Source organism: Prorops nasuta, unplaced genomic scaffold (assembly GCF_024137725.1).
Source record: "Prorops nasuta isolate Cenicafe-Biocafe unplaced genomic scaffold, Cenicafe_Pnas_1.2 PNAS00009, whole genome shotgun sequence".
NCBI lineage: Eukaryota > Metazoa > Arthropoda > Insecta > Hymenoptera > Bethylidae > Prorops > Prorops nasuta.
In genome coordinates, this window is record NW_027116806.1 from 6,694,318 (window position 1) to 6,721,726 (window position 27,409).

Genomic DNA, 27,409 nt, shown 5'->3' on the forward strand with positions numbered 1-27,409 from the left:
CTCAATTATTGAAAATGTTATAGCGAAGGAGACTTTATGCGAAAACTAAATGCACCCTGTGGTCTTGTACATAGTAGCTCTCCTATAATTAATATCGATCGACGATTGGCATTAGGGAGGGATTCGAATCAATCCTAAGAGACACGGTATCCATTACCGGTGTATCCCAAAAGACGTTTTAGAAATAGGTAGAATCCCAATGTGCGTGTTCCAATATCATCCCCCCCTTACCAAACTCCCCAAATCAACGTAAATTGAACCAATTGTCATATTTGATCGCTCGGTTAAAATACCGAAAGCCATAAAATGCCCAATGTTTTACTTCCATTAACTTAACTCGATACTCTGTGATAATCCTGTATCAAAAATATCGACCATTCCAACTTATTTACGTAAATTTAAAGTTTAGCCAAGGTAGGTACCATCCCCTTTAGAAAAATGTCGGCTACATTCGACCGAATTTCCAGCAACAGTTTATCATGCCGAGCGCAAAGTTTCCTCAGTTTGCAGTTTTTTTAAATAAACGTTAACGTGAATTCAGGAGGCGAGGAAGCCCGGAATTTAGCCTATAAATCTCGCTTTAACTATTTCAATGGAGGTTTAAATAAAGTCAATTGTTCGAGAGCAAAACTGGTGTTGTTGGTACATTAACGACTTGCCGCATCGGTTAAAGCGATTGTATCGCCCTATATAAAAGCGCAACATTGACGGATGAAGCAAAGTTTTTATTGTTTATAACAGCATACATATATATATATATATATATATATATATATATATATATATATATGATATAAGAAAATCGTTCTTTCGAAAAAAATGTCTATTTTGATCGATCAATGTTTTCAGGCACAACGAAGAGCATGGGTGGTGGACCACCAAGACCCATAGGAAGCAGTCACGCAGTCGGTGGAGCTTTGGCACAAGCTCAAGCATCAGGTGGAATTGCTGCGGCTGTCGTTGCCGTTATTGGTCGACCCTTGCCAACCATATCCGGTGAGCAAATTGACCCGCGAAATTTCTTAACAATAAACCACCGAGTCACCGTCCCATTTACCAATCACTACCAAAACAGCACCCCTCGAAGCAGAAATCCTTCGGAATTACCTTTAACGATTGTCTCAAATACAACGAAGCCTCAACAAAATGTTGTTTTTCTTCTTCACTCTAAATTCTACTAATTTAGATATCTGCTTGGAACAGTTTGGATTTGCGGTTACTCTAATTTAGACAGGTCAGCCGTTGTTTGAGAGGATAGTCATTAAGGTCGGTGAAAATAGTACGACTTTAAGTCGTGAAAGGAGAGAATTTACGTGGCGCGTCCGGTAAGTTTTGCGAGGGTCCCAAGCAGTTTGTTCCATGAAACACGCGGTGCTGCACGCTAGAGTAAACGTCAGATCCCTTTTTCTCGAGAGACAGCTGCCAGGAAAATCTAGAAGCGACCTCGGTTTTCCACCCTCTATTCCAGATACAAGTAATGCAATGCAAATCTGAATGGGACGCTTCGCCTGGCGTAAGGTACTTCCTCTCCCTCTATTTCTCACACGCACATACACAGACACAAAGACGCAAACTACACAGCATGCCTGAAATAGTCTCGAACCAGTTAATTAACCAGATGCATTGGTCTAGACAGGAAGTGCTGTAAACAAATAGCAATCCACTTTGCATTTCTCTACGATTTCTCGATCAAAAGCTATTCTCTTAAGGGGTTTGGTTCTGTAGGGAATTGGGGAGGGAGTGGCTAGGAGCAGGGTCATCCCCTTACGCCGGAAGTAAGCGAGAATTTAACGTTATTGGCATTCCTAGGATATTTATCAGTGTTAGTAGCTAGTATAGCAATTTGTCAAGGAGTCTGCTTGAAAAATGTCATTTTGCTGGATGACGTATATATATACATCATCTACTAGCTGCGGTGAAATTCGCCGAATGTTTCAGGAGAAAGTTTAACATTACTGAGCTGGTCTCATTAATCATTTCAGAGACAACGACGGCATTTACCACCGTCAGTTCGACGAATACCTCGCCAGAAAAGACATCCTACCACAATGGCCTGGATCCAGATCCTCCAACGATGGATACTTCACCGAGGCCGGTGGCGTTGCGCAAGAAGAAGATCGCAGCTGACTCGAAGAGAGAGAGAAAAGCAGCCAAGACTCTGGTCATCATCACCGGAGCCTTCGTCGTCTGCTGGCTACCTTTCTTCGTTATTGCCATTTTGTTACCAGTCTGCCAATCCTGCGACATCAACGAGTACCTCATTGCTTTCTGCCAATGGCTCGGGTACGTCCAAATTTTCATTCACCATCATTTTTTATCGCCTCCTCGTCCTTTTTATGTCTCATTCGTTAGGAAAAAAGGATCCTTTGTTAAACCTGTACTGAGAAAAATCACTGAGGGAACAGTCTGGTTTTTTTTGTTGCCTTAGTGCATGAGATAAAAACGAAGGAATGTATTAGAGAGTCGATAAATCAATAGATACACAACCGACGCAAAACGAGTAATCTAATTTCTTGAGAAGGTCGTTGAAAGCTGCTATGCGTCAGGGGTCTTCCAAGGTTTGCCCGCGTAAGAGGTAATTAGATGATGGTAAAAGGTCCTGGCGACCTTTCCTTCGTAATATATATCCACAACCCCAGACGTACACGACGAAACAAATTAGCTGTATCAACCAATACTCGAAGGAGAAGCACCAATTATATCATTTCACCCAGTCTCCAGTTAATTAATATGAAGAAAAAAAATCCAAAATACTTTTTCACCTTGAAAGTTCGAGTCTAATAAAATTATGCCTTTCCATGCAGCATTAATAAGATTAAAATACAAGGAATTTTCTCGGCTATGATCGAGGGATTAAGTTATACATTTTGTTGCAGATATTTCAATTCCACGCTGAATCCAGCAATCTACACGGTGTTCTCGCCGGAATTCAGGAATGCCTTCAAGAAACTGCTGTGTAGAAGACGCCGCGGAGTCGGCAGGAGACTGGGCGTTCGCCACTACATGTAGGAGTGGGTTTAGGGTGGAGGGGTTACGCCACTGTTCGATGCCTCGACAAACCCATCAACCCCGTACCAAACGCCAACGAAAGCTCAACCGGAAGCCACCCTTCGACAGCGCATCCACTCCCCAATTATCAAATTTTCATACCCTAATATTACCCGCCCTAATATCATCGAACCAACCGTCAGCAACCCCACGGTTGCTCTTCCCTTATTTACCTTAAATACGACTCTTCCCTTGTTTCGATAATCTATTTCGAAAATTAATCCCTCCATTTACTCTCCTAATTGCATTTTTCAATCGTACGTTGTTCCGACTGAATCCATCCGTTGAACCACCACTGACATTATGAATGGCGCAGAAATTCTTTCTACTTATTGAGCCATCCCGTTTAACCTTGGTACGTGGTTGATTATTGTGCAACGGGTGTTTCGCCAGTAATCGACCTGTATATATATATAGTATACGACAAACCGAGCACATTTCAATCTTCGATCCTTCCTCTTCGGTACGAGCTTTGACGCGACAAAAGCAGCGAAAATAGTAGCAGAGTGTCGTGAGAGGATCGGCTAGGACCGACTCGAGGCACCCGATACGACAGTCGAGAGAAATCCTTCTCGAAAAATGAGAGGCCGTTGCGAAAAACCTGTAGCTTTCCACCCTTCCTCCTTCCTAAACATGAGAATTAACATCCACGCGATTGTTCCGCGATGGAACGACGTGACCTTGAATTGCGACAGTCCCACGTGTCTTCCCAATGCACTGGAGCCTTTATCGTGGATCAAACCTTAACTCAATCCTTGTACGACACACCATGTATCGCTTCGTTGCAGGGAAAGTACGACGAGGCTTACCAAAAATCGTTCGGCGATCCATGGAAACCTAGATGATTTTGCCTCGACTGACACGCGACTCTTCTGACGTAGTTACCTTACAAAATTCACTGTATGAGTGATCGTTCGTGTGGGTATGTACATAGTATTGCGCGAATGTGAGACGGGTTTGGGTCCCGACAACTTTTCTAATCTTTTCACTAATACGCCCTGTACAAAGAGATAGCACATATTCCTAAGCTCTTTCAACTTTTAGACTGTAACGCAAGTGCAATAATTTCTGGTAGAATAGAACTCAAAGATAGAAAATATTAGTCTGGTACCATGCTCTTCAACAGGTATTTTAAATAACCGAATTGCTGCTACGCTTACATTCTATTCGTAATCACATATAAGTCTGCTATTTATATTGTATCTATTAACAGAAGTAATATTTGTTTATACGAATCCTAGCAAGAGAGTTATCCATGTTATATTTAACAATTTTTGCTTGGATATGTTAATATTAGTGCATACGCTATCGTACTTTGTTACGCAAACACGACAAGGAAACTGATACTTGTGTAGAGCCCATTAATGCTTTCTACTCACATTTCATATGGTGTAATATAGTATAGAGGGTTATGACGTATAGCATCACAAAATAACATTTTCATGAAAATTACTAATCTTTAAAATACTATTTCATTTCTATAGGTATTTATAAAACGTGAAGGAACGCGAAATTTATCGTTTCGTTAAACTACAGGAATTTCAGTATTTTTAATAATTTAATAAACCATTGTAAATACTAAACAAAATTCAGAATTTGGGCTTTGTTTAATGTTCGTAAGCTGTTTGAAGTCGTTCGTCGGGTTCAGGCTAGAGTCGTACGTCCTCTTTAAAGCATCGCGATTTCGTTGGATCATTCACCAGTCGTCGAACTGTGCTATAGTATTGTGCTGTTCCATTTCACGTGTCTTCATCATTGAAGACATTTTTTACGGAACGAAAGTCAAGCGAAACAGTGATCTTGCCAAAATGTATAAATATATGTATGTATATTCTCCTTTGGAATATCTTACAAAGCAAAACTCTCACACTACGCTCTCCAGAAATGTATTTTACTTCCTCCTAAACGATTTCCCTGTGATTTTCACTCATATTTGCAAAGAAAGGTCTTTCTCATGTTTTCATTTCGTCAATACTTTTCTATATTTCTGGAACGCGCTCAACTTAGAACAGTGAAGGGGCTAGCGAGATAAAATAAGAAGCAAACGTATTAAAAAGATTCACAAATTCAATAGAAAACACACGCATTAACAATTGCTTTTTGTATTAATTTTTCGTAGATTTGTAGAATTTATTTAGTATATAATATCAGTTTAAAAGTTCCAACAATGATTTTGTGATTTAAGGATATTGCTCAAAAACGAGAATACTATAAGTTTCCGAGAGTGAAGGGTGAACAACGTGACACTGCCAGTATTAGAATGGATTTCGTGAAAATGGAGTAGTCATGGCGACTGCAGATCGGAAGTGGAAAAAAGTCAAGTGAAAATTTTCTCCGTTTTAGTATTTTCCCTCAAGGAATTTCGATGCAAGCTTGTCATATTCGAGCGCTCCAAAGCTCTATTTCTATTCCAACAAAAAAATCATAGGAAAAATGTACTATTTGGTAAATTTTTTTTTTTCCACACGGGATTAATATCGGTAATTCTATAATCAACGCAACTCACCAGGAGTGATTTATCGTCTAAGATTGAAAGGGATATAGAGGAAGGGATATTAATCAATATCCACGATTTATCTCTTCAAAAGGTAATCCAACTAAATTGAAAAGTTTGACGAAAAAGACGCAGAGTTTTTAATCGACTAATTTAATTATTCCGATCGATTGGTTACTTTCAAGGAGGATAGTGAGTTTCTTCGTTGCAGAGCGCACCGGAAGTCCCACTTTGAGGATACAGTCGCATTTTCCGGCACACTTAACTTTATTTTCCCTTGAGCATCGGGGTATATGAGCTTGCAAAAAGTGGCTTGGGAAAGTTTTTAAGTTTTTTAAGCGAGGTAAGGATATAGAGACGAGAAAAAAGTTTAATTAAGAATCGCGCGAAGTACGGTAGCTGCTGAGACGAAGAGTAGGGGGGGTAGATGGATAAAGTGTGAGGATCGCGCGAGGATAGAGACGAAAGAGATCCGTTTTTTTTCTTTATAAAATTATTGTGGCCAACTCTTCATTGTGGAAGTGGCCTGTCACCGCATTGCCGGTATTTGATTATAATACTTGAAAAGCTATCCGCACCCATTCAGAATCCTCCGCAGCTTTTAACGAGAGTCGCTTTCATTGTCACTAAGTTGGCTAGCCGGAAACTACCGATTGAATTCCTTTCGCGTTTCTTCTCCTCCTTTCTATCACTCTTCAACTTTTTCCCAGAAGCTTCACGCTTCAATGCCAGCCACGCTCTCTGCATAAACACTTTCCATTTGCAATTAGACCAATGCTTAGCTAGTAGCAAACTTATTAATTGCATATTCCCTGTCGATAGTGGATATTTTAAAACTCAGCTTATAGTCCGAACTATATAAATAAATGTTTAGCACTATGCTGCTCGTACAAGATAAATAGATTTTTCCTCCGACCGTGAAAATATTCAAGACGACGTGTCAATGAGTCTCTTACAATATTCGAGGAGCTTCCTCGTCACTTCCAAAATCCTAATTCTGAAAGTATATGCGGATCGAAATTACATTAATTGCCAGTTGCTTGAAACGCAAATAAAGAAATTTAATTAATTGTAACTTCTTTCGTCTTTGATATACGCGTACATCGTATAGTACACTCTCAGATTTTCCCTAACTACATCACTCTAACAAAACTCGAGTGTCCAAGCTAAAAACACCAATAGTCACAGTGGAATTATGTAATTAATCGATTTCTATACTTCTCACTACTTTTCAATCAACTAAATTTCATTCACAAAATATTGCCATTGCCAAAAAGTCAATCTATAAACTGTAGTTGTATAGCACATTGTTTGTGTCAATTAGGATTCGATTGATCAAGACTTATTGTTAGCCCCTTCATGAATTCTCTATAATTATATACCCCGTACTCATCCTGCAGTGTACTAAAACTGTGCAGGAATGATGGCTATACTCAATGGGAATAAAGCACTTTTATATTGCAAAACGATATAAAAGATGGGATAAGAGAAATTCACAAATAGGCATCACATATGGTATAGTTGTAAATATGTACAGTTCTTTGAGAGGAAGACTAGAATTCTTTGTGATTCTTCGTCTTGCATTTTTAGATTAAAAATGAATAAATTGTGTATAATAAACGACGATGATTGTATATTACGTAACACACACACACATCGCGCGCGCGCAACTGGTAATATTACTACTATTACTATACGGACCATCAATGAAAATGTTATTTCATATATATACTATATGCGTATATTAAACGTTGATTCTTGCATTCTCGTATGCATTGTAGATTCTTGCAATCAAAGGACAAATATACGTGTTAAAAATTATATCCTTGATATGAAGCCTCTAATAAGAGATATATTGCTCGTTGTAAATCATAAATCATATAAGTGTATGTTCACATGTATATAGACTTGGGTGTACATTATTATAAATTTATTATTATTATTGTTATTATTATTATACAAACATTATATAAAAAAGAAGTGTAAAATTCTATATGTTGAAATAGAATAGAGAATTCCACGGTATTGAATCAGCAAGTGCTCTATACGTTTCAGCATTTAAGTAGTGTGATACATTCCGATAACACTACTTATTTTTACAATTAATTTCTTTTATAAATCATATAGTAATAAATCATCATCGAGGATTGCGTGCTGAATTTGAAACAATTTTCACGATATTCTATAAAGTGATGAAGTAAATCAAAAATATTGACAGACTTGATGATATCTGCAAAGATACACATATGTTTAATAAACATTTAAGTCAATGTTTAAAAAATATATTAGTAGCGAAACTCGTCAGCTATTTTCGCACTAAGGACTTTTCATTGCGGTGTTATCTCGAAATCAAACCATTACAAGCACTTATATAATAGATATACATACAGATATAATTGCATATATAAATTAATGATAAATAGACATAATTTAAGGACCAAACTTTTTACCATTTATGATTTCCGCATTGTTGCTAATGAATCTTTTGAAACACCAAATTTTCATCGGGAATTGTTTCCGACTCTTGTTTTTTATCTCCATAATAAACGAGAAATGCGTGAAAAAGAAACCTAAATTCTATTTGCACAGTGATGTAATTTATGAATTCCCTATACACACACACACACACATACACATATGGAAAAATAAATAAAAGAATAACAAAGCTGCATTAGAAAATCTCAAGATTAATTGCTTGTTTTTATTTTTTTTAATTGGCGAGCCCACAAAACTTATGAATTCAAAAGAATATACTTTTTTATTTATCACGCAGATATGGAGACATTAAGTTACACCATGAATTCCATTTTAGATCCGATCTGTTTGACGTTGGGCAATAAAGGATAGAGTTTTTTAATAATGACGACGGTTCGCGAGAAGGTTTTGAAGCCAATTAAATATTATAGTATACTGTATACATAAATTGGGTTTTCCTTTTTTGAAATAACTAATAGATTTAAGTCTTTCATACAGAATAAAATAATAGTATTCCTGCAGATACATTTACTTGGGCGTGATAATTAAAAGTATTTATACGCAGTCAACAGGTTTTTATGGATATTTAATGATAATTTAATCAGTTGCAATTGATCCCAATGATTTTAATCTTCGACTTTCGTTGAGAATCCATCGTTGTATAATTGCTTTTGCGGTATCGGAGCCAGTTTAAAACGTAAAGGAGTGAAAGGAAGAGAGCATTTATTCAGCAATTACTGGCATTAGCGATTCGCTCTCGAGAAGCCACTGTGAGGTACAATCACTTCGTTAACAAACGGTAACACGATCCCAAGCTGAAGCGAAATACTCGGCCATTTTCAACGAGCAATCAAAGTCGAACCCCAAATTCTGTCGAGACTCGGCAGTAAAACCCATTACGCTTATAATGGAACTGAAGTATTTAAGGAAAGGAGGCAAAAGGTAAATCGAATTGTATATTTAATTTGCGATAATCCACGCTTCCAGTGATTCTATTCACTAAGCAAGATAAGAACTTCTCACACTCCCTAATGAAAAAATTCTCCTCTTTTCCCCCATCCCCATCTCTTATCTTATTTCATTTGCATGTACCATTTTTACCGAATTTTCTCCAGCGTCTATTCCGAGAAATCTTATCTGAGGTATTTTTTTCAAACGATAATACAAAAATCAAAAAGCCTGGATCGTAATCGCATCTTATCATTTTGTAACTCGAATGATTTACATGCCTTTGTATAAGAGAATCATGCTGAAAAATAAAAGGTTTCCAAAAGAAATTTGCTCTATAATGTTATTATTATTTTTCTCTACCGAAATATTTATTATTGGAGGCATCATAAATACAAGCTGATAAGGTATTAAGTAAGTAGAAAGAGAAAGGTAGGACGTTGTTTTCCCTTGAGAGATTACAGTATTTAATTTATTGAAGCACACAGAGAAGAGAATCCGTAGTATTGCATTATATAGCAATTATTAATATTTTAATGGATAATATAATTATTATGATCGATTATGTATCTATTATCATAATTTAGAAATATTCCTACCGCAAATTGCATATTTGGAGACATAATTAGTAGAAGGAAAGATAAAGGATACACATAAATTCTGAAATGTAGATCTAATGGGTTAAAGTTGACAAAAAAAATACCGCTTTGGGAAACAATGCGCTAGGATAAAAAACTTTCAACTTTTGCTTTCTTAATCCAGTTGTCGAAGCCCTTGAGAAGAAAAAACTCACCGTTAAGCAAATAAAACGACTACTTTTTTGTTTTCCTGCCAATTTTTCTCTTCTACTCTTGGTTACTTCATCTCCTCTCCAACGCTCCTCCATCTTTCACCAACTTTTTTCTGTAGCCTGATAATATGATAAACTTTGCTAAGAAACTTTTCGCATCCGGAAGCTGAAGGTATTTAAAGGACGCTAAAAAAATGCATAGCACACTTTACAAACTCACGATACATGAAAAAGCTTTCACCAAATAAATACTTTCAACCCAATTACTTATTCCGCATATTTTATAAAAATAAAACAACTTCAAAATCTTAACAATACCGATTTCAATGTTTTTTTTTTATTATTAAAATCAACTTTAGTATAGCAGTGCTTTAAATAAAGCAAGGCTAGATAAGTCAAATCCGAAAATGGGCAATAAATTTTACATGCACATTCAACTTGCTATTCAAATTTTGCCGCATTTTTGTCGTTAACCACGTGACATACAGAAGGCCCGCCAAATTTAAACGTAACTACTGTGTGTGACAAAACGTTTTTCATTAATTATTTTTAAAGAGATAAAAGTACATCGATCAATATATAAGTTTCTGAAGCTAAAATATGAAAGCAAAATTAAATTTGAAGAATTTCTCTTTAACGAGAAGTAACTATTTCATTAAAAAACGAAAAGAGCTTGAAAAATTAAATACGGTTTATATTTGAGCACAAATAGAAAAGAGATGAGCAACACGGTACCACTGATGAAGCAGCAAAGAGCGGAGAAAATTGAAGTTACGTTTAGGTTTTAGGTGATCATTCGTCGGTAGGACGACTCTCGTAGAGTCGCTAGTGAAGTTAAATGAGCGACGTAAAAGCAACAAAACGATCTCATGGAAACATACCTTAATAAGAAGAAAAGATAGTAACATTAGCAGCGCGCGTTGCCCCGTCTATATCTGTAAATCTCTCAGGTCTCAATCGAAGAATTGATAAAAATATCTTATGAAATCTTTTCCTCTTTTGATTCCTTTTAGTTATGCTGGTGTGAGAGTGACTGGCTGAGTGCCATACTTGTCAATTCAGTAGATACAAATACAAGATAAAACTAAATCGGACTCACCACTACGCTGATATCATTTCATTTCTAATCTGTCAGTTGTGTCAGTACTGTCAGTGTCAGCAGCAGTTAGCTGTAAATATGTTTCAGTTTACTTAAAGTGCTCAAGGTATTAACTACTTTAAAGACCATATTGAATAGGACTTTTTGGGTAAATTTTTTTTTATTCTTATTCCCATCCATAATTTAACTATTTGTTATAAGTATAATACCAACACTTTTACTTCATGTAATTTTATCCTCTACAATGTCAAATACAATTTTTTTTCTTACAATATGTTATAGTTTTATCTATAGATTTTCTCTTATTATGAAAGTATTGCATCACCTTAGTGAAAATATGAATGCCTTTGCTATTACTTATGTTGTGATAGAAAGATAGTTTTAAAAATATTTTGTATTTTGCTTTAAATTTTAAAGTAAAAATTATTTCATTATTTCAGTGGAATTAAAATACTGCTTTAAACAAAAACTTGTTGAAAGAAATTTGAATAACAATGCAAAGAATTTGTATAATTAATTAATTCAACATTTGGGAATTGACACTGTTATAAGCAGTAGTGATGTATCAACCATCAACAATTATATACAGAAGAAGATTTGGATTTAAATATTGGAAAATGTTCTTCTCTAATGGAAATATGCAAATGAAATAAATATTTTAAAGAACATTAGCAGAGATACAGCAAAAGAATTTAAACCTTTGATAACTGTGTGCTATTAATTACATTTGGTACAATGTCAAGTCCTATTATAAAATCAAATAATTTACCAATGTCGGAAAAGGAAAATCCTTCTATGTCTTCTAAGGATTATTCCAGTATCAGAGGAAAGGTATAAAAATATAAGTTTTATATAATATTTTTTTCATTTATTATTTTAATAAAAAGATATATTTATTGATCCAGGGTGTATTTGTAAGTCCTTCAGAGGACCAATACGAACTTTTGCTGAAAAGATTAAAGGAGAGAGTTCAGGATGGTGGTAGTGAAACCATTTTTGATATAGGTATAGCAGAAGGTTAGTGCAATATTAATACTATTTTATAAGAATTTCCATATTTCTCAATTAATAATTATGTAGATGGCTTAGAAGATGGCTTAAAAGAAGACGAATATGAAGCTTCTGTTGCAACTTTGCAATCACTTGCTGCAACATTAGAAGCAGACTGTGTTCTCTTGCGACAAAGAAAAGTGGAGCAAGGTGTAACAGGTCAATATCTCATAAGAAAACGATTGGACCAACAAGATTTTCTTGAAATTAGGTAACAATTTAATATCAAAAAAGAAATTTATTTAAACTTTAAAAAGTAGATGAAATAAAACCAAGGCAATATTTCCAGGGTTGCAGTAGTTGGTAATGTAGATGCTGGGAAATCAACACTTTTAGGAGTGTTAACACATGGAGAATTTGATAATGGACGTGGTCTTGCACGCCAAAAGCTTTTTAGACATAAGCATGAGGCTGAAACAGGAAGAACCAGCTCAGTAGGAAATGACATACTTGGTTTTGATAGCTTTGGTAAGTTGAGTCAAGTATTGGTAGATAAAACTGATGTAATTATTTTCCATTAAAAATTATTTATGAAATTGTTTAAATACAACATTTCCATGCACTACCAGGTAATGTTGTAAATAAGCCAGAGCATGGATCATTGGATTGGGTAAAAATATGTGAAAAATCGTCGAAAGTGATAACATTTATTGATCTTGCTGGGCATGAACGCTATCTTAAAACAACAGTCTTTGGAATGACAGGACACGCTCCAGACTTTGGTAAGATGTACATTATCTATAGCAATCATATTTTTTAATAAATAATTCGTACTATTTAAATGGAATAATAATTTAAGGAATGTTGATGGTTGGTGCAAATGCTGGCATAGTTGGGATGACTAAGGAACATTTAGGTCTTGCCTTGGCTCTGTCAGTACCTGTATTTGTTGTAGTCACCAAAATTGATATGTGTCCTCCAAATGTACTACAAGAAAATTTAAGACTACTTATAAGAATTTTGAAATCACCTGGATGCAGAAAAGTTCCAGTAACTGTTAAAACACCAGATGACGTCGTAATTAGTGCTACTAATTTTGTTTCAGAAAGGTGGTTTCAACTATCTTCTAAGTTTTTTATATTTAAAAGCAATATGACAAAAAGAAGCAAATTAACTTGATATAACTTTATTCAGGCTGTGCCCAATTTTTCAAGTATCCAATGTAACTGGGGAAAATTTAGGTCTTCTTAAAATGTTTCTCAATTTATTAACTGCGCGCATCACAAGCCACGATGATGAACCTGCAGAATTTCAAATTGATGATACATACTCTGTACCTGTACGTGATAACTTTATTATTTACGAAATATTAATAGATATGTTTTTAAACATTTGTTTGAACTTTTGATCATGTAGGGTGTTGGTACGGTTGTTTCGGGAACAACCTTAAAAGGCGTCATTAAATTAAATGATACGTTACTCTTAGGCCCAGATCCATTGGGCCATTTTATACCAATTACAGTAAAGAGTATTCACAGAAAACGAATGTCCGTACGCGAAGTCAGAGGCGGACAAACAGCAAGTTTTGCTTTAAAAAAGATTAAAAGATCGCAGATACGGAAAGGTATGGTGATGGTGGCTCCTGCATTAAATCCACAAGCTTGCTGGGAGTTTGAAGGAGAAATTTTGGTGTTACATCATCCGACAACTATCAGCTCCCGTTATCAAGCAATGGGTAAATAATATGTTTGAATTAATTATTCTAACACATGATTAGTTAACATTCAATTTTCTTTTATCGTGTGAAATGTAGTTCATTGCGGAAGTATAAGACAAACTGCATCCATACTTTCAATGTCCCAAGATTGCTTAAGAACTGGAGACAAAGCTTTAGTACATTTTAGATTTATTAAACATCCTGAGTATATAAAACCTGGACAGAGGATGGTTTTCAGAGAAGGACGTACTAAAGCAGTTGGAAATGTATTGAGATTAATTACTCAATGTAGTAATGTCAGCTCACAATCATCAAGAATAAGTAAAAATAATAAGGGACAGCAAGGCAGACAAAATGCTACACAGGTATTTTGATAAAAATAGCTCAGTTTTTATTAATACTTGCATTCTCCAAGAGATTTCTGTTATGCAATTTTATTTCCAAAGGCAGTAGATATAGATGAATCCAGCTCAGATCCAGCATCAAAACGTGAAAACACTCCACAAAAATCGTCATTCAGCCAAAATAAGAAAGGAAGGGGGCGGCGAAGTGGAAAACCTAATAATCCTGCAAATAATACTGCGCAACCTTTATCAGAACAAAATCCACCTGCAAAAACTTAATTCTCCATGAAGATCATTCTTGATATACAGAAACAGATTACATCTAATAATTTTAGTTTACCAAAGAAGTCTTTAATCCTCTCGCTACGGACGAATTCTACGGCGCGCTACTCCAGCAGAACGGGCCGCTGCGCTACAAGTATGCACTTGCGGAAAAATGAAATGCACTTGCGGAAAAACGAAAGTCGCTTGTCATACGTTCAATACCGCTGCATATTATCCGGAGTGACAGTAGTCACACGTAGAAAGGAAAGAGATAAGAAATTATTAGACACCAAATTATCTTGTCACCGTCCGTCCGCAGTGCACATCTGGCGCTGGGTGACTATAGTCACCGCCCGTACGTACCAAGCATCGGGCGTTCGGTGACTATAGTCACCGACCGTAGCGAAAGGGTTAAGATATTTCTGAATTATTTTGCAAAAACATACAAATGAGAAATATTTTTTTTTTTAAAACCCAAGAAATCCTTCATAAAACTTGATTTACAAGAGCTTTAAATGCTAATGAGCAAAGTATTAGTTTTTTGGACTGAGATGAAACTTAATAAACGATGTAATGTGTTTTTATAATCTCAAACATTAGTTTCTATAATATTCTTTGACAAAAATTATAGAGAATGCACAACATTCAAAGATACCCTGTATCTAAAATTAAAATATTTTATCATTGTTCAACTGAAATTTTTTAAAATGTAATATATTTTCCCATAATATATACAATTTCTTGAAAGCAGTCACATACTATAAAATTTGTTAAAACTCTTACATCTATATCTCCAATTATTTATTGAATTTTATAAATACAACTGATATTTATATAATTTAAGTATACTACCAACAATTTGCATACCTATTTTGGTTTTTTCTTATCAGCTGCATCTTTTATGCTACGCTGAGCACGTTGTAAAATACCATGTAGATGCTGCATAAAGTCTTTTGGATTAGAAGGTATGTTGTTTACTCCAGAAATATTTCCAGTCTTGCTAAGCATATAAACTACAAATTGTGCAGCTCTCCTTATTGGTTGGGAGTCTGCTAATTTATCAATGAGCTTTTCATTGTTAGCAAAATATCTAAAGAGATTGCGCCAAATCATGATAATAAATAAATATTATTTTCAATTAAAAGGAATCTTATACTTTAGGAGCTTCAAATGTACACATATTACGGTATTTTAATAGGAGCTCTCTTTTAAGTCTTAATTGTTTACGTAATGTTTCTAATTTTTGTAATTGCTCCTCTTTACTGTACTCTATACCAGGTAATCTTTTAATCTAGAAAGATGAATACGTATATAAGAAACCAATCTTTAACAAGTATCATTATGTAAATGAATATACCTGTGAACGTGCTGAGTCTAATTTTTTCTGTAGTTCTAAAATTTTGTGACTTGTATCTTGAGATTCCTTTGCTTTTTGTGTTGTATCGTGTGGGTCCTTTTCAATACTGTAAATAATAAATATTCTTTTAATTCTAAAATAAATTTTAGGTTAAAAGAATAAAAACTTGTCTAAAAAAATGATAGCATGTACAGAGCGTTTCATATTATTCACCTCAAAGCAAGGACGTAAAAAACTATTTATCTTTATAAATATAAAAATTGCTCATTTTTTGCAGAAACTCTTTTTGAAGCTCATTAAAAAGTACCTTTAGAAAAGTACTATGAAAAAAATTGATATCTTCTATTTTTACGAAAATGATTGATTTTTATGTTCACACATGACCTGTAGTAAATTCAGTGTGAACCATTCTGTACCTAATAAGACAGCCGAGAATTTATAATCTAAAAAAAATATTTAATTTTATATTAATTACATTTAAATTTGTGCAAAAAGTCTACAATTAATAATAACTTAAGTCATTTGCTAACAAATAGAAATTTCAAATTTTTTCATTGACCTCATAATTCTATTTCAATTACGAAGATGTGAAACGACTAACCTCCTGATAATCTCGTAAATAAGCGGTAGAATTTCAATGTCCAAATCGTCAACAGTGAATTGGCTTCTAGAGGAAGGATCCAGCGATGCCAATTCGGCCATTTTGATTTTTGAATTGTATAAAACAACTTGTTATAAATACGTTGTAATGGTTTATAAATAAAAAGAGACTACGTATACGACCACAATCGACGATTTCGGATGGTGTCTACTGTTGAAATACTGCGTTACCGCTAACCATCAGCCCATCAGCTATACAATTAGCACTAGCTGTTCTAAAATTTTCAGTTTAACTTCTTAATTCTGTTAGTATAAATTTTTAATTAATTATAATACCAAAAGAAATTTGGTTGTTAAAGATTCTTAAATAGTCTTAAAACAAGAGTATATTAAATATTTATTTTGTTTATTCTATAGTCAAATAAGACACGTTGTTGATGAAGGCAACAGCAAAGCCTGTTTTAGGAGCACACCGAACACACCTACGGAAATGTTTGAAAATTGAAATTTGATAGAGAAAGTATGGAGTGAAGTTAGCTGTGTCATGTGTGTGTGTGTGAAAGTTCGACGTATCAAGTAGTATCAACATCAGAAATATTATTTGTTGGTTGATGACAGCTGAAAAGTCAGAAGCTTAAAATATGAAGTGTAAAGTTTAATGCTGAATAAAAGATATAAAACGTTATGCGCTTAACATAATATTAGTGACATAATTAAATCAGTTTAATTTTTTTAAAAATTCTTTGACAAATTACATAAAATTAAAAAATGGGGTCTTTAACAAGTAGGCAGAATGCAGGTGTTGAAGAGGTTGACATTGTATCTAATCATGCATATAAATATCCACCTCGTTCTGGTTAGTTTGGAAGTTTATTCCTGTTAATGTTTAACTAATATATTGTGAAATTATTGATTGTAAACATTTTAATTTCTCACTTTATGACCAATAGGGAGCTATTTTGGGAGTCACTTCATTATGGGTGGAGAAAGATTCGATACACCTCAACCTGAAGCGTATTTATTTGGAGAAAATTCTGATTTAAATTTCCTGGGCAGCAGACCTACTCCTGTATATAAATTAAGTTTTTATAATTCATTATAACTCCAAAAGAAGATTGTAATTTTAACTTTTTCAGTTTCCATATCCGCCTCCCCAAGCTAATGATCCTACAAAAACTCTGAAAAGTTTGATAAACATTAGAAAAGAATCTTTAAGGTTGGTTCATTGTCCAGATCAGACTTCCACATCTTCAGGATCACATAATGCTAAACATTATGGCGAAGGTGATATGGATAAAAAAAATCATCGTTATAATATTGAGTTTACATTTGACTGTGATGTAAAATGTGCTATAACAATTTGTTATTTTTGTACTGAAGAAATTACAGCTAAAGGTGTTGTGTAAGTATTTATACACAAAAGCAGTTACTTAACTGCAAATATATACTAAAATAAACAATGCTTTCCTTGTTCTGTTATAGATTTATACCATGTGATTTAAGTATGAATTCTGAAACATATCACTATAAAAAAGGTGCAAATCAATTATTTTCTCAACCTTCCCATGTATTTGATCCAACTCAATATAATGAAGATAGTTTAATGTATAATGCAGATCGTGAAGTGGGTATAATTATAATTGTTTCTAATTTTTTTGTTAAAAAAGGATAGAATATATATAAATTAAATATTTACAGATTATACCAATTGCCATTCATTGTGTAGCAGAAGAAGGTTCTGATGAGCCAAGACAGTCTCACACAACAATAGCAGTAGTAGAAAAATATTCAGATGGAACATATGTACTGAAGGCTCTTAAACAAAAGTTATATGTGGATGGTCTTTGTTATCTATTACAAGAAATTTATGGAATTGAGAACAAAAATACGGAAAATTCAAAGGTTTGACTTATTTTAAAGAAAATTTAATTCTCTTCTGCAACTATATAAAATTAAATTCATTAACTATTTTAGCAACAAGGAAGTGATGAGGACACTGATGACAATGGTTCAGAATGTGTTATATGCATGTGCGACGTTCGCGATACATTAATTTTACCATGTAGGCATTTGTGCCTATGTAATGGATGTGCAGACTCCCTTAGATATCAAGCGAATAATTGTCCTATTTGTCGTGCACCGTTCAGGGCACTTTTACAAATTAAAGCTTTGCAAAAGGCAACTGGTGCTATTATCTCTAATCCTCCATTGCCAGAGGTATATTTTATCAATATAATTCTATAATTTGCTTTTGTGTGTGTGCGCTAGCGACAAATTTAATAGATTATTATTCATCAATAGGGGAGCTGTGAAAATATACCCTCAGGTTATGAAGCTGTATCATTAATCGAGGCTTTAAATGGTCCATACACTCCAAGAACAGCTGCTCTAGGCCCGGAATCACCCGATACCCCTGATACAGATACTGCCAGTGCAATACAAGCTGCTGAGGCTTTAAATCGGTATTAACTAAATGTATATTTATATTTATATTTTTTACGATATTAATTATGTCCTTTTCAGTTCTTCTGAACGTTCATCAATTTCAAAACACGTTTCTCCTAAAGAAGCAGATATTACAGCAAGGACCAGCACTACTCCTTGTCCAACTCCAGAATTTAGAATGTCTGTATTGCTGGCTCGAGACGAAAATACTGGATCGCAAAAGGAGTTACACAACCGATCTCCAGCAATGAGGCAAAAAATTTCTCATCAACGCGATAAATCTGGTTTAAGATCAAGGGATACACTTAGATTGGTCAATGAAAAGCAACCAACAGCTCATTATGAAGTACCAATATATAGTATTATATATGTATTCTTTTGAACAAAATAAAAGTAAATGATTTTAATGAAAACATTTTTCCCACAGAGTCAAGGTCAAGACGAGGATAGTGAAGCAGAAAAATTATCACCACTACTGGATGCAGCTACTAGTACCGAAGCTTTAGATACTCATTATAAAATATGTGGAATTGATGTTGACGAAGAAGTACGAAACAAAGATAATGAAGCTGATACAGATGTTACCTGTCATTCTCATTAATGCGTTGAATGACGCGTCTTCCATAGGCAGTTGACAAGTAATTTCAACTCGTTGAGCCACCGTTACTCATAAATCGATAACATTTTTATTCATCCATTTAAATACGACTTTACAAGCAATTTGTAACAATATTATTTGTCACACAAATGTTAAATGGAATTAGCACATGAAATTATGCACCCGTAGGTTTATAACTTCGACTATCGGATCTTGTGGGCAATCCTACAAGAAATTCTATAGATTCTTACTCGACGTTTAAGTGTTAATACCTACTTTTAACTATTCCATATTTTATTCAAGTTTGTTGATATAAGTAATGTAGATATGGAGATTTATTTATTACTTAATTACTTTTAGAAAAAATCAATTATATAGATATCTAATGTATCAATTTTTAAGTAACTCTCTTTATAAAACTGTTTTACAATAAAATAAGAATTTTATTCATAAGCAAATTATGGAATTATGATTGACCTCAAGAATCGAATTTTTCAGTAGATATTTTAAAGCCTCTTTAAGTAAAATTAATACATGTGGAATGTACATGAGCCGTAAAAACAGCCCGTTTTTGCTGATCAGCCTCAACCCTTTGAAATTTAATAAAAGAGATTTACTTACTATAATTTTAAAGTAAATCTTGAGATTTTTGAGTTCATATACTAATGAAAAAAAAGCTTGTTGCTGTTTTTTAATCATTTTATTTAAACTGATGTACAAATTATCAGTGGTAATTTAAGCAGATGCAAGAAATTCTCTGAACTTTTTCCAGTGGTCAAGGGGTCCATGTTCAGGTAGGTATTTTACATTACAGCCATCTGGTGCTAGACGGCCTGCTGCTTTTAGCTCTTCATATTCTGCACGATCATACTTAGTGAATCCCCATTTTTTGGACACATAAATCTTTTGACGACCTGGGAATTTAAACTTAGCACGACGAAGGGCTTCAATAACTGCTGCCTTATGACGATCAGAGGAACGTACACTCATGATTGGCTGGCCAATGTGCACTCTAGCTACTGTTCCTTGTGGCTTGCCAAAAGCACCTCTCATTCCAGTTTGGAGTCTGAAAATGTTTAATATTTTGATATAATTAATCCATATTAATAAATGATTGGTAGATATTTAATAGAGATATTTACCTATCAGCTCCAGCACACGATAACATCTTATTTATACGTATGACATGGAAAGGATGAAGTCTCATTCGAATATGGAACTGATCTTTACCAGCATTCTTTACCATGTATTTGTTTGCACAAATGCGTCCAGCTTCAAGGGCTTCAGAGCTGAGTTGTTCATACTCGTCAGATACCAAATGTACACATAAAGGAAAATCTTCTACAGAAGCCTTCTTTTTTCCAAGATCAAAAATACGTATTTTAGGATCTGGGACACCTCGACAAAATCTCGACTTTGGATAAGGCTTGTTCTTACAATACCGATAACTGAAAGAGAAATGATATCACCGTTTGGCAAGATAGTCAAGTTCTAATCTATCTAAAACCACAAATAAATACTCATATCAGAAAAATTTTGAAAAAAAAAAACACAAATCTAATACATTGAAAATAGTATATAATTAAAACTCTTGAACTTGCTATATGGAAAATTAAAATTACTAAAGCATATCAACTTACCATCTTGCTGGTCGGCGCCCCATTTTAATCGAATCTGTCAGCAAGAAAATATAATTTGTAAATAACGATTTTACGAATATTAAAAATTTATTCGAGTATGTAAAATAGATATTTATGGAACAATATTACGGATGAATTAAGATTACATTTCCTTAACCTAAATATATCTTACCGATCCAAATCGAGGCTCTACAAGAAAGAAGGAAAAAGAAACTTATATCGTATGCAACGTGAATTGCTGCTGACAGTGCTGACCTGTTACATACTTTTGATTTATTGATCTTTCAGCTAACTTCATTCCATAGTACATACATATACATACATACATACATACCTCAATGCAGTAAAAATAATTGATAGGATTGGTCATTATCAAGAGTCACTGATTAATAAATTAATCATATCAAGTATTTTACTCGGCGCAATTTAACACTGTCAATTAATTACATATATTCCAGAAGTTATATTTCGTTCTGTTTCCACAATCCGAGAAATCTTTTCGAGTTCTAGCTCCGAGAAATATACAGCCAATTAAATTGATACTTTTCCGTTAAAGCCTTACGTTGATTCGCTAAATACTTGGAACGATTTCTCAGATCATGGACACAAGAGGTCTGTTCTTTTTCGCTGTATTACTGCACTAGTGCAATAAGTTAAAACGAGAAAACATACGTTTGTCTTATTTCAACTAATTGCATCAGTGCGATAGTGCAGTGAAAAAGAACAAACCCAAGGTTTTATGATTATGATGCTTAAACCATACTTGAATGAATTTTTGAACGAGCTGTAACACATATTTGAGATTTGAATCATACTTGATTACATATATATACACATACGAATGCACACAAATTTAAATCAATTGCATGTATATGTATGTACTTGTGCATTTGCAGCATTTGTGTAACTGACAGCGTACGACGCTTTTCCCTCCTGCATCAACAATGTTAAATTATAAGTAATTTTAAGAAAATCACAACGTATAAGCTAGTACTAAATTCTTTGAATGGTAAGTTAAACATGTAAGTTTATAAAAATTCTTTGTAATATTTCATCGTTGTTTAATTCACTTTAACGGTAGCCACTCCCAGCCCCTCCCTATACATTATTAGATTAATGAATGGCATACCGTACCTGCATTAATGAATAGATTACTTACATTATCTAGCTTTTAACAATATTACACTTTTAAATTTTATACGACTTCGCGTAATAACGTCCATCTCAAATGAGTGATTTAAAAAGGTTAAGCATGTGTATAAAACCTAGTATAGTTACAAACATTTGTCTAACAGGCATTGTATAATAATAAACTTTGTTTTCAGAATTATTGAGAGTGAATGAGAATCAGAGGAAACATGTTTAATTTCTGGAATTTAATAGCATATTTCTTAATATTACCTTTCTTGACATCTGCTCAGGATATTTATTATGGAGAAATAACATACAAATGTCCACAACATTGGATAAAATTTCAAGATTCATGCTATCGTTTAATCAAAAGTCCGATTCGTGCCAGGGAGGATGCAAAAAAAAATTGTCAAGCCTCTCAAAGTGACCTTGTAACAATAAATTCTCTAGATGAACATGGGTTTTTATTATATCAGTTATTATGGCAAGATCCTCAACATAGAAAATGGTATACTGGAGTAAGACAGCAAAATGGAGCCTGGATGAATGAAGCTGACAATACACAATTAATTAATATGGAAAATGCCTTCTTCCCGGAACGAAATGATGATATAATAGGAAAAGATTATTTAGTATATTCTTACAATAATAATCTACAGCGTTGGGGATTAGAAAAAGTAACTGGAAGAGATGAATTTTTATATATCTGTGAAGCACCTCTTGCTACCTTGCATAATTTAGCAGAAGATGATCGTACATATCAGTATGGTATTGAAATTGAAAATCCTTTGCAAGTGCCACGAGGCCCGTACTTCATTAGACAACCAGTCAGTAAAGTATTTGATTCATCAAAAAGAAGAGTTAATAATGATATTTCATTAAGCTGTTTAGCTGGTGGTTACCCAACTCCAACTTATGAATGGTTCAAAGAAGACTATGAAAATGATAGATTAATTGCCAAAAGAGTTGATCCTCTTATCAATAGAAGATATACATTGAGTGGAGGAACTTTGATTATTCATGAGCCAGAGCAGGTAATTTTGTCCTTACCTGATTTTTTTAAATATTTTGTATATGAAATTAATATAAGTAAAATATTTTTTGTAGTCATTAGACAGAGGGTCATATCATTGTAAAGCTAGCAACAAATTTGGTACAATTATATCGGAAACTGTAGAATTATCTTTTGGTTATATTCTTGAATTTAATTTGAAAAGATCAGAAGAGCATGGAGAACAGCATTGGGGAAAGGCTGTATATTGTGATCCTCCTCAACATTTTCCAGGAGTGAAGTATTATTGGGCTCGTGATTACTTTCCTAATTTTGTGGAAGAGGATAAACGAGTATTTGTATCAAATGATGGTGCTTTATATTTCTCTGCCTTAGAATCTATTGATCGTGGAAATTATTCATGTAATGTACAAAGTGTTGCTTCAGACATGGGCCGAAATGGACCTTTCTTCCCACTGAGAGTTGATCCTCACTGTAATTATAATATTGTCATATTAGTTATACTCAAGCAATCTAGAGCTTAACAAATGCTATTGTAAATTGATAGAAATTAACCAAATATGACACATATTTTACACAGCTTTAATTCAATGCTTACCAAGATTGCTTGAATACAATCATTAATTCTTTGTTTATATTTAAATAAAGTTCTTCATAATTTTTTCTATATGTTTTAGCATCTTTTCAACAACTAAAGTTCCCAAATAATTTCCCTAAAGCCTTTCCTGAAGCACCAGTTGCTGGAGAAGAAGTTAGGCTGGAATGTATCGCATTTGGATAGTAAGTAAAGTTGAAAAATTATTGCTATATTATTATGATAAATAATATATCAACAATATTTTTAATCTTTAAGCCCCGTTCCCTCTTACAACTGGACGCGAAGGGGAGGCTCACTGCCACGTGGATCTTACGCTACAAGTTACAGTCGTGTTTTAATAATTCCCCACGTACACGTAGACGATCAGGGTGAATATATATGCAGAGCATCAAACGAACGATTATCTATAGAAAACTCAGTCCGATTAACCGTCCAAGCGGCTCCTAATTTTACTATTCCATTAGTTGATAAGCATATGGATAACAGAGGGGAATTAACATGGACTTGCGAAGCCTTTGGAATTCCAGATGTATCGTATAGCTGGTTTAAAAATGGAATTTTATTAGATATGTACAATTTACCTCCAGAAGATAGAGATCGCTATTTTATACAAGACAATGTTTTAAATATAAAATATTTAGACCCAGAAAAAGACGAAGCTATGTATCAATGTCGAGCTAAAAATCAGTTGAAAACTAAATATTCTTCCGCTCAACTTAGAGTACTATGTAAGTAATTGTTGATAAGTCTATATTTTTTGTAAATGAATTAAAACTAAAATGGGATTTCAGCATTAAAGCCGTCCTTTAAGAAACGCCCTATGGAACCAGAAACCTATGCAGCGGAAGGTGGTAATGTCACAATAGCATGCAACCCGGAGGCAGCGCCAAGACCAAAATTTGTATGGAAAAAGGATGGAAATGTTATTGGTGCTGGAGGTAGAAGAAGAATTCTTGAAAAGGGAAATTTAGTGATTGCCCCTATTTCTCGCGATGATGAAGGAACTTATGTGTGTACTGCAACAAATCAGTACGGTAGCGACGAAACTCGTGGAAGATTAATCGTATTACGTAAGAACCAAATTTATGAAACCGTTTTTAAAAAAAAATATATTTCTGCACCATGTATATTTTATGTTTTACAAAGGTGGTCCTAGATTTCTCGAGACTTTACCAACGCGCATTATAACAGCTGTAATGCAAAATCAAACCTTACGCTGCATGGCAGAGGCGGATGAAATTTTAGATATTGCCTATATCTGGGCGCACAATGGATTACGTATAAGAGATGTAGATTTGGAAAATAATCCGAGAATTTTTATCGATCGTGGTGTATTAGATTTGATAAACATTACTTTTGCTGATGCTGGTGATTACGAATGTATTATAAAAAGTGCCGTTGGCGAAATTTCCACAAGGGCTTCGTTAATCGTTGAAGGACCACCCGGACCTCCCGGTGGGGTTCAAGTTATGAATATTATTAAAACGTCTGCAACTTTACGCTGGACTGATGGTGCTTTGAATGGTAAACCAATAGTTATGTACACGGTAAGCGCCAGAACTAATTGGAATCAAACGTGGACCAATATAAGCGAGAGTGAGTATTTATCTAATCATGACTTTAATTATTGTTTTCTCATTACTTAATTATTTAAATAATTTCATGCTGCAACAGATATCACAGCGCAAGAGGTGGACCGATATAATGGACGTAAAGAAGCTTATTTGGAAAATGTGTTAAATCCGTACACAACATACGAGTTCAGAGTAGCAGCATTTAACGAACATGGCTATGGCTTGCCATCTTCGCCATCACCTCAATATAGCACATTGTACGACAAACCAACGCGAGCACCATCGAACATCGGTGGCGGAGGAGGAAAGATTGGTGATCTTACTATTACATGGGACCCGTTGAAATCATCAGACCAAAACGGACCTGGAATCTACTACAAGATATTTTGGCGCAGGAAATCACACGATTCTGAATTCCAGTCACTTGCTCTTAAAGAATATGGAAATGTGGGCAAAGGTGTTGTACAAACACAGCAGCAGTATTATTACTCTGAATATGAAGTGAAGGTTCAAGCAATCAATGCGATAGGAGAAGGTCCGATTTCTCAACCGGTGACAATATTCAGTGCGGAGGATATGCCACAGGTGGCACCGCAACAAGTACTTGCCACAAGCTTCAACAGTACAAGCTTGAATGTAAGCTGGGCTCCAATTCTGCAAACACGAGAGAGAGTAAGAGGAAAATTAATAGGCCATAGGATCAAATATTGGAAGAAAAGTAATAAGGAAGAAGACTCCATATATTACTTGTCTCGTACAACGCGTCCTTGGGCACTTGTTGTCGGTTTGCAGCCGGACACTTATTACTATGTCAAGGTGATGGCTTATAACAGTGCTGGGGAAGGTCCTGAGAGCGAACGTTACCTTGAGAGAACTTATCGCAAGGCACCACAGAAACCGCCTTCGTCAGTTAATGTTTATGGTGTTAATCCTTCGACAGTTAGAGTCGAATGGCGTTATGTACAGCCAAGTTTGGATGAAGAGCCGCTCATTGGATACAAGATTCGTGTTTGGGAGCTTGATCAGGATATGAGCACAGCGAATGACACCATTATTCCTGGTGGCCAAAAGCTCGAAGCTATTATTTCCAATTTAAGTCCCGGCAAAACCTATCATCTTCGGGTTCTTGCATTTAGCAACGGTGGAGATGGTAGAATGTCCAGTCCTACTCATACCTTCGCAATGGGTGACGCTGCAGCTTTCAGGAGTAGCGCCGGTAAAAAGATCTTGGATGCTGGTTTGGGAATTTCATTATTATTAATATTACGAATTCTCGGCCATATATAGTTCTAATTACGGAAACATTTTGTTTTCTACATAGCATAAGGTACAAACAAAGTTACATTGCATTATGGTGTAAAAACAAGATTTTACAACTGTACGATATTGAAAAAAGTATCGTATTTATCGCCGTATTTTATGAATCTCACGTCGAAAATTTTATAAGTTGGAAATCAAGATCTACCAAAGTGTTCTTATCTTACCATACATATAATAATCTTATAGAGTGGTAAAGTGATTCCATTTCGATAAATAATATTAATAGAAATTTGGTATATTAACATTCTCATTGCAAGGTATACTCATGCTTGCATTTTGTAAATTATCCTTGCATATCGCTTTTTAAAATAGCAAATTTAAAACTCTCATCCTCTTATCAAGTGTAAAATAATACACGACCGCAAATGAAAATAACTTACGCTATTTCGTAAATATGAGTATTCTTAAGTTATAAATGTATTTTTATAGAGAAGTCTTGCGATACTACATTTTTTTAGGTGATAAGCAGATTTCTTACATCATCACCTTTTTTTATTATCATAAGTACATTTTAATCGATTTTAATGATAGTGGCATGTAATTTAAAAACACAATGCAACTTAATTTTAAATTATTCCAATTTTCGGCTACTTATATCATATGACAGACAAGGTATTATAATTTTATGCCTAGCAGCATAAGTTTCCGTCCATAAAAGCCCAGATAACCTAATGTGTCTGAACAGTTCAACACAATAAACTAGTAATATGGGTTTTTAAACACCAAATAAAACTATTATGTACCTAATTAAAATGAATATTCATTGCTAACACATTGTTATTTGGGTGTTCCATTTTAGCTCTATATGAAAAATGATACATGTTATAGTATAAGAAGTTTTATAAATATATATATATTATGTATTTTTTACTAATATAATGCTATTTACTTAACATCTGTTGCATTTAATTAAAAGAGCAACCTGATATTTTAATTATTACCTATTAAACATTAAATATATTATA

At 34.2% G+C, this 27,409-nt stretch overlaps 6 protein-coding genes across 10 annotated transcripts in view; 4 read left to right on the plus strand and 2 right to left on the minus strand.

Moving 5' to 3' along the window:
* The window catches only part of LOC136776507 (5-hydroxytryptamine receptor-like), a 110,574-nt gene extending 103,462 nt beyond the window's left edge, over positions 1 to 7,112 (plus strand). For all 4 annotated transcript variants that reach the window (XM_066732079.1, XM_066732082.1, XM_066732081.1 and 1 more), the window contains 3 exons: positions 850 to 996; positions 1,983 to 2,283; positions 2,877 to 7,112. In XM_066732079.1, coding sequence (XP_066588176.1) covers positions 850 to 996; positions 1,983 to 2,283; positions 2,877 to 3,009 — 581 coding nt within the window. In that variant the 3' untranslated portion in view covers positions 3,010 to 7,112. The remainder of the gene's footprint in view (positions 1 to 849; positions 997 to 1,982; positions 2,284 to 2,876) is intronic.
* Positions 7,113 to 10,675: 3,563 nt separating this feature from the next.
* On the plus strand, positions 10,676 to 14,921 carry GTPBP1 (GTP-binding protein 1). Of its 2 annotated transcripts, none has more exons than XM_066732075.1 (11): positions 10,676 to 11,002; positions 11,295 to 11,685; positions 11,760 to 11,871; positions 11,935 to 12,115; positions 12,194 to 12,372; positions 12,474 to 12,626; positions 12,704 to 12,953; positions 13,039 to 13,183; positions 13,261 to 13,579; positions 13,658 to 13,926; positions 14,008 to 14,921. In XM_066732075.1, exons 2-11 carry the CDS (start codon positions 11,590 to 11,592, stop codon positions 14,182 to 14,184), a joined length of 1,881 nt encoding a protein of 626 aa, XP_066588172.1. In that variant the 5' UTR covers positions 10,676 to 11,002; positions 11,295 to 11,589; the 3' UTR covers positions 14,185 to 14,921. The 2 variants fall into 2 exon arrangements, with proteins under 2 accessions (XP_066588172.1, XP_066588173.1); XM_066732076.1 differs by having other exon boundaries at positions 10,676 to 10,960.
* A 268-nt stretch (positions 14,922 to 15,189) lies between these two features.
* Positions 15,190 to 16,603, minus strand: MED9 (mediator complex subunit 9). Its single transcript, XM_066732083.1, has 3 exons — positions 16,128 to 16,603; positions 15,527 to 15,632; positions 15,190 to 15,460 (listed from the first exon to the last, which is right to left on the minus strand). The coding sequence occupies exons 1-3, from the start codon at positions 16,226 to 16,228 to the stop codon at positions 15,320 to 15,322; spliced, it is 348 nt and encodes a 115-aa protein (XP_066588180.1). The 5' UTR covers positions 16,229 to 16,603; the 3' UTR covers positions 15,190 to 15,319.
* Positions 16,604 to 16,698: 95 nt separating this feature from the next.
* On the plus strand, positions 16,699 to 19,617 carry Mrgn1 (Mahogunin ring finger 1). The gene is made up of 9 exons (XM_066732078.1): positions 16,699 to 16,982; positions 17,077 to 17,195; positions 17,263 to 17,528; positions 17,609 to 17,750; positions 17,825 to 18,028; positions 18,101 to 18,343; positions 18,428 to 18,588; positions 18,650 to 18,917; positions 18,999 to 19,617. The coding sequence occupies exons 1-9, from the start codon at positions 16,895 to 16,897 to the stop codon at positions 19,170 to 19,172; spliced, it is 1,665 nt and encodes a 554-aa protein (XP_066588175.1). The 5' UTR covers positions 16,699 to 16,894; the 3' UTR covers positions 19,173 to 19,617.
* Positions 19,618 to 19,854: 237 nt separating this feature from the next.
* RpL10 (ribosomal protein L10) lies at positions 19,855 to 21,064 on the minus strand. The gene is made up of 4 exons (XM_066731490.1): positions 20,982 to 21,064; positions 20,810 to 20,843; positions 20,312 to 20,617; positions 19,855 to 20,235 (listed from the first exon to the last, which is right to left on the minus strand). Exons 2-4 carry the CDS (start codon positions 20,830 to 20,832, stop codon positions 19,905 to 19,907), a joined length of 660 nt encoding a protein of 219 aa, XP_066587587.1. The 5' UTR covers positions 20,833 to 20,843; positions 20,982 to 21,064; the 3' UTR covers positions 19,855 to 19,904.
* A 620-nt stretch (positions 21,065 to 21,684) lies between these two features.
* Cont (Contactin) lies at positions 21,685 to 27,337 on the plus strand. Its single transcript, XM_066731404.1, has 8 exons — positions 21,685 to 21,818; positions 22,135 to 22,974; positions 23,048 to 23,426; positions 23,630 to 23,732; positions 23,806 to 24,278; positions 24,342 to 24,620; positions 24,697 to 25,146; positions 25,225 to 27,337. Exons 2-8 carry the CDS (start codon positions 22,150 to 22,152, stop codon positions 26,409 to 26,411), a joined length of 3,696 nt encoding a protein of 1,231 aa, XP_066587501.1. The 5' UTR covers positions 21,685 to 21,818; positions 22,135 to 22,149; the 3' UTR covers positions 26,412 to 27,337.
* Positions 27,338 to 27,409: the final 72 nt, after the last annotated feature.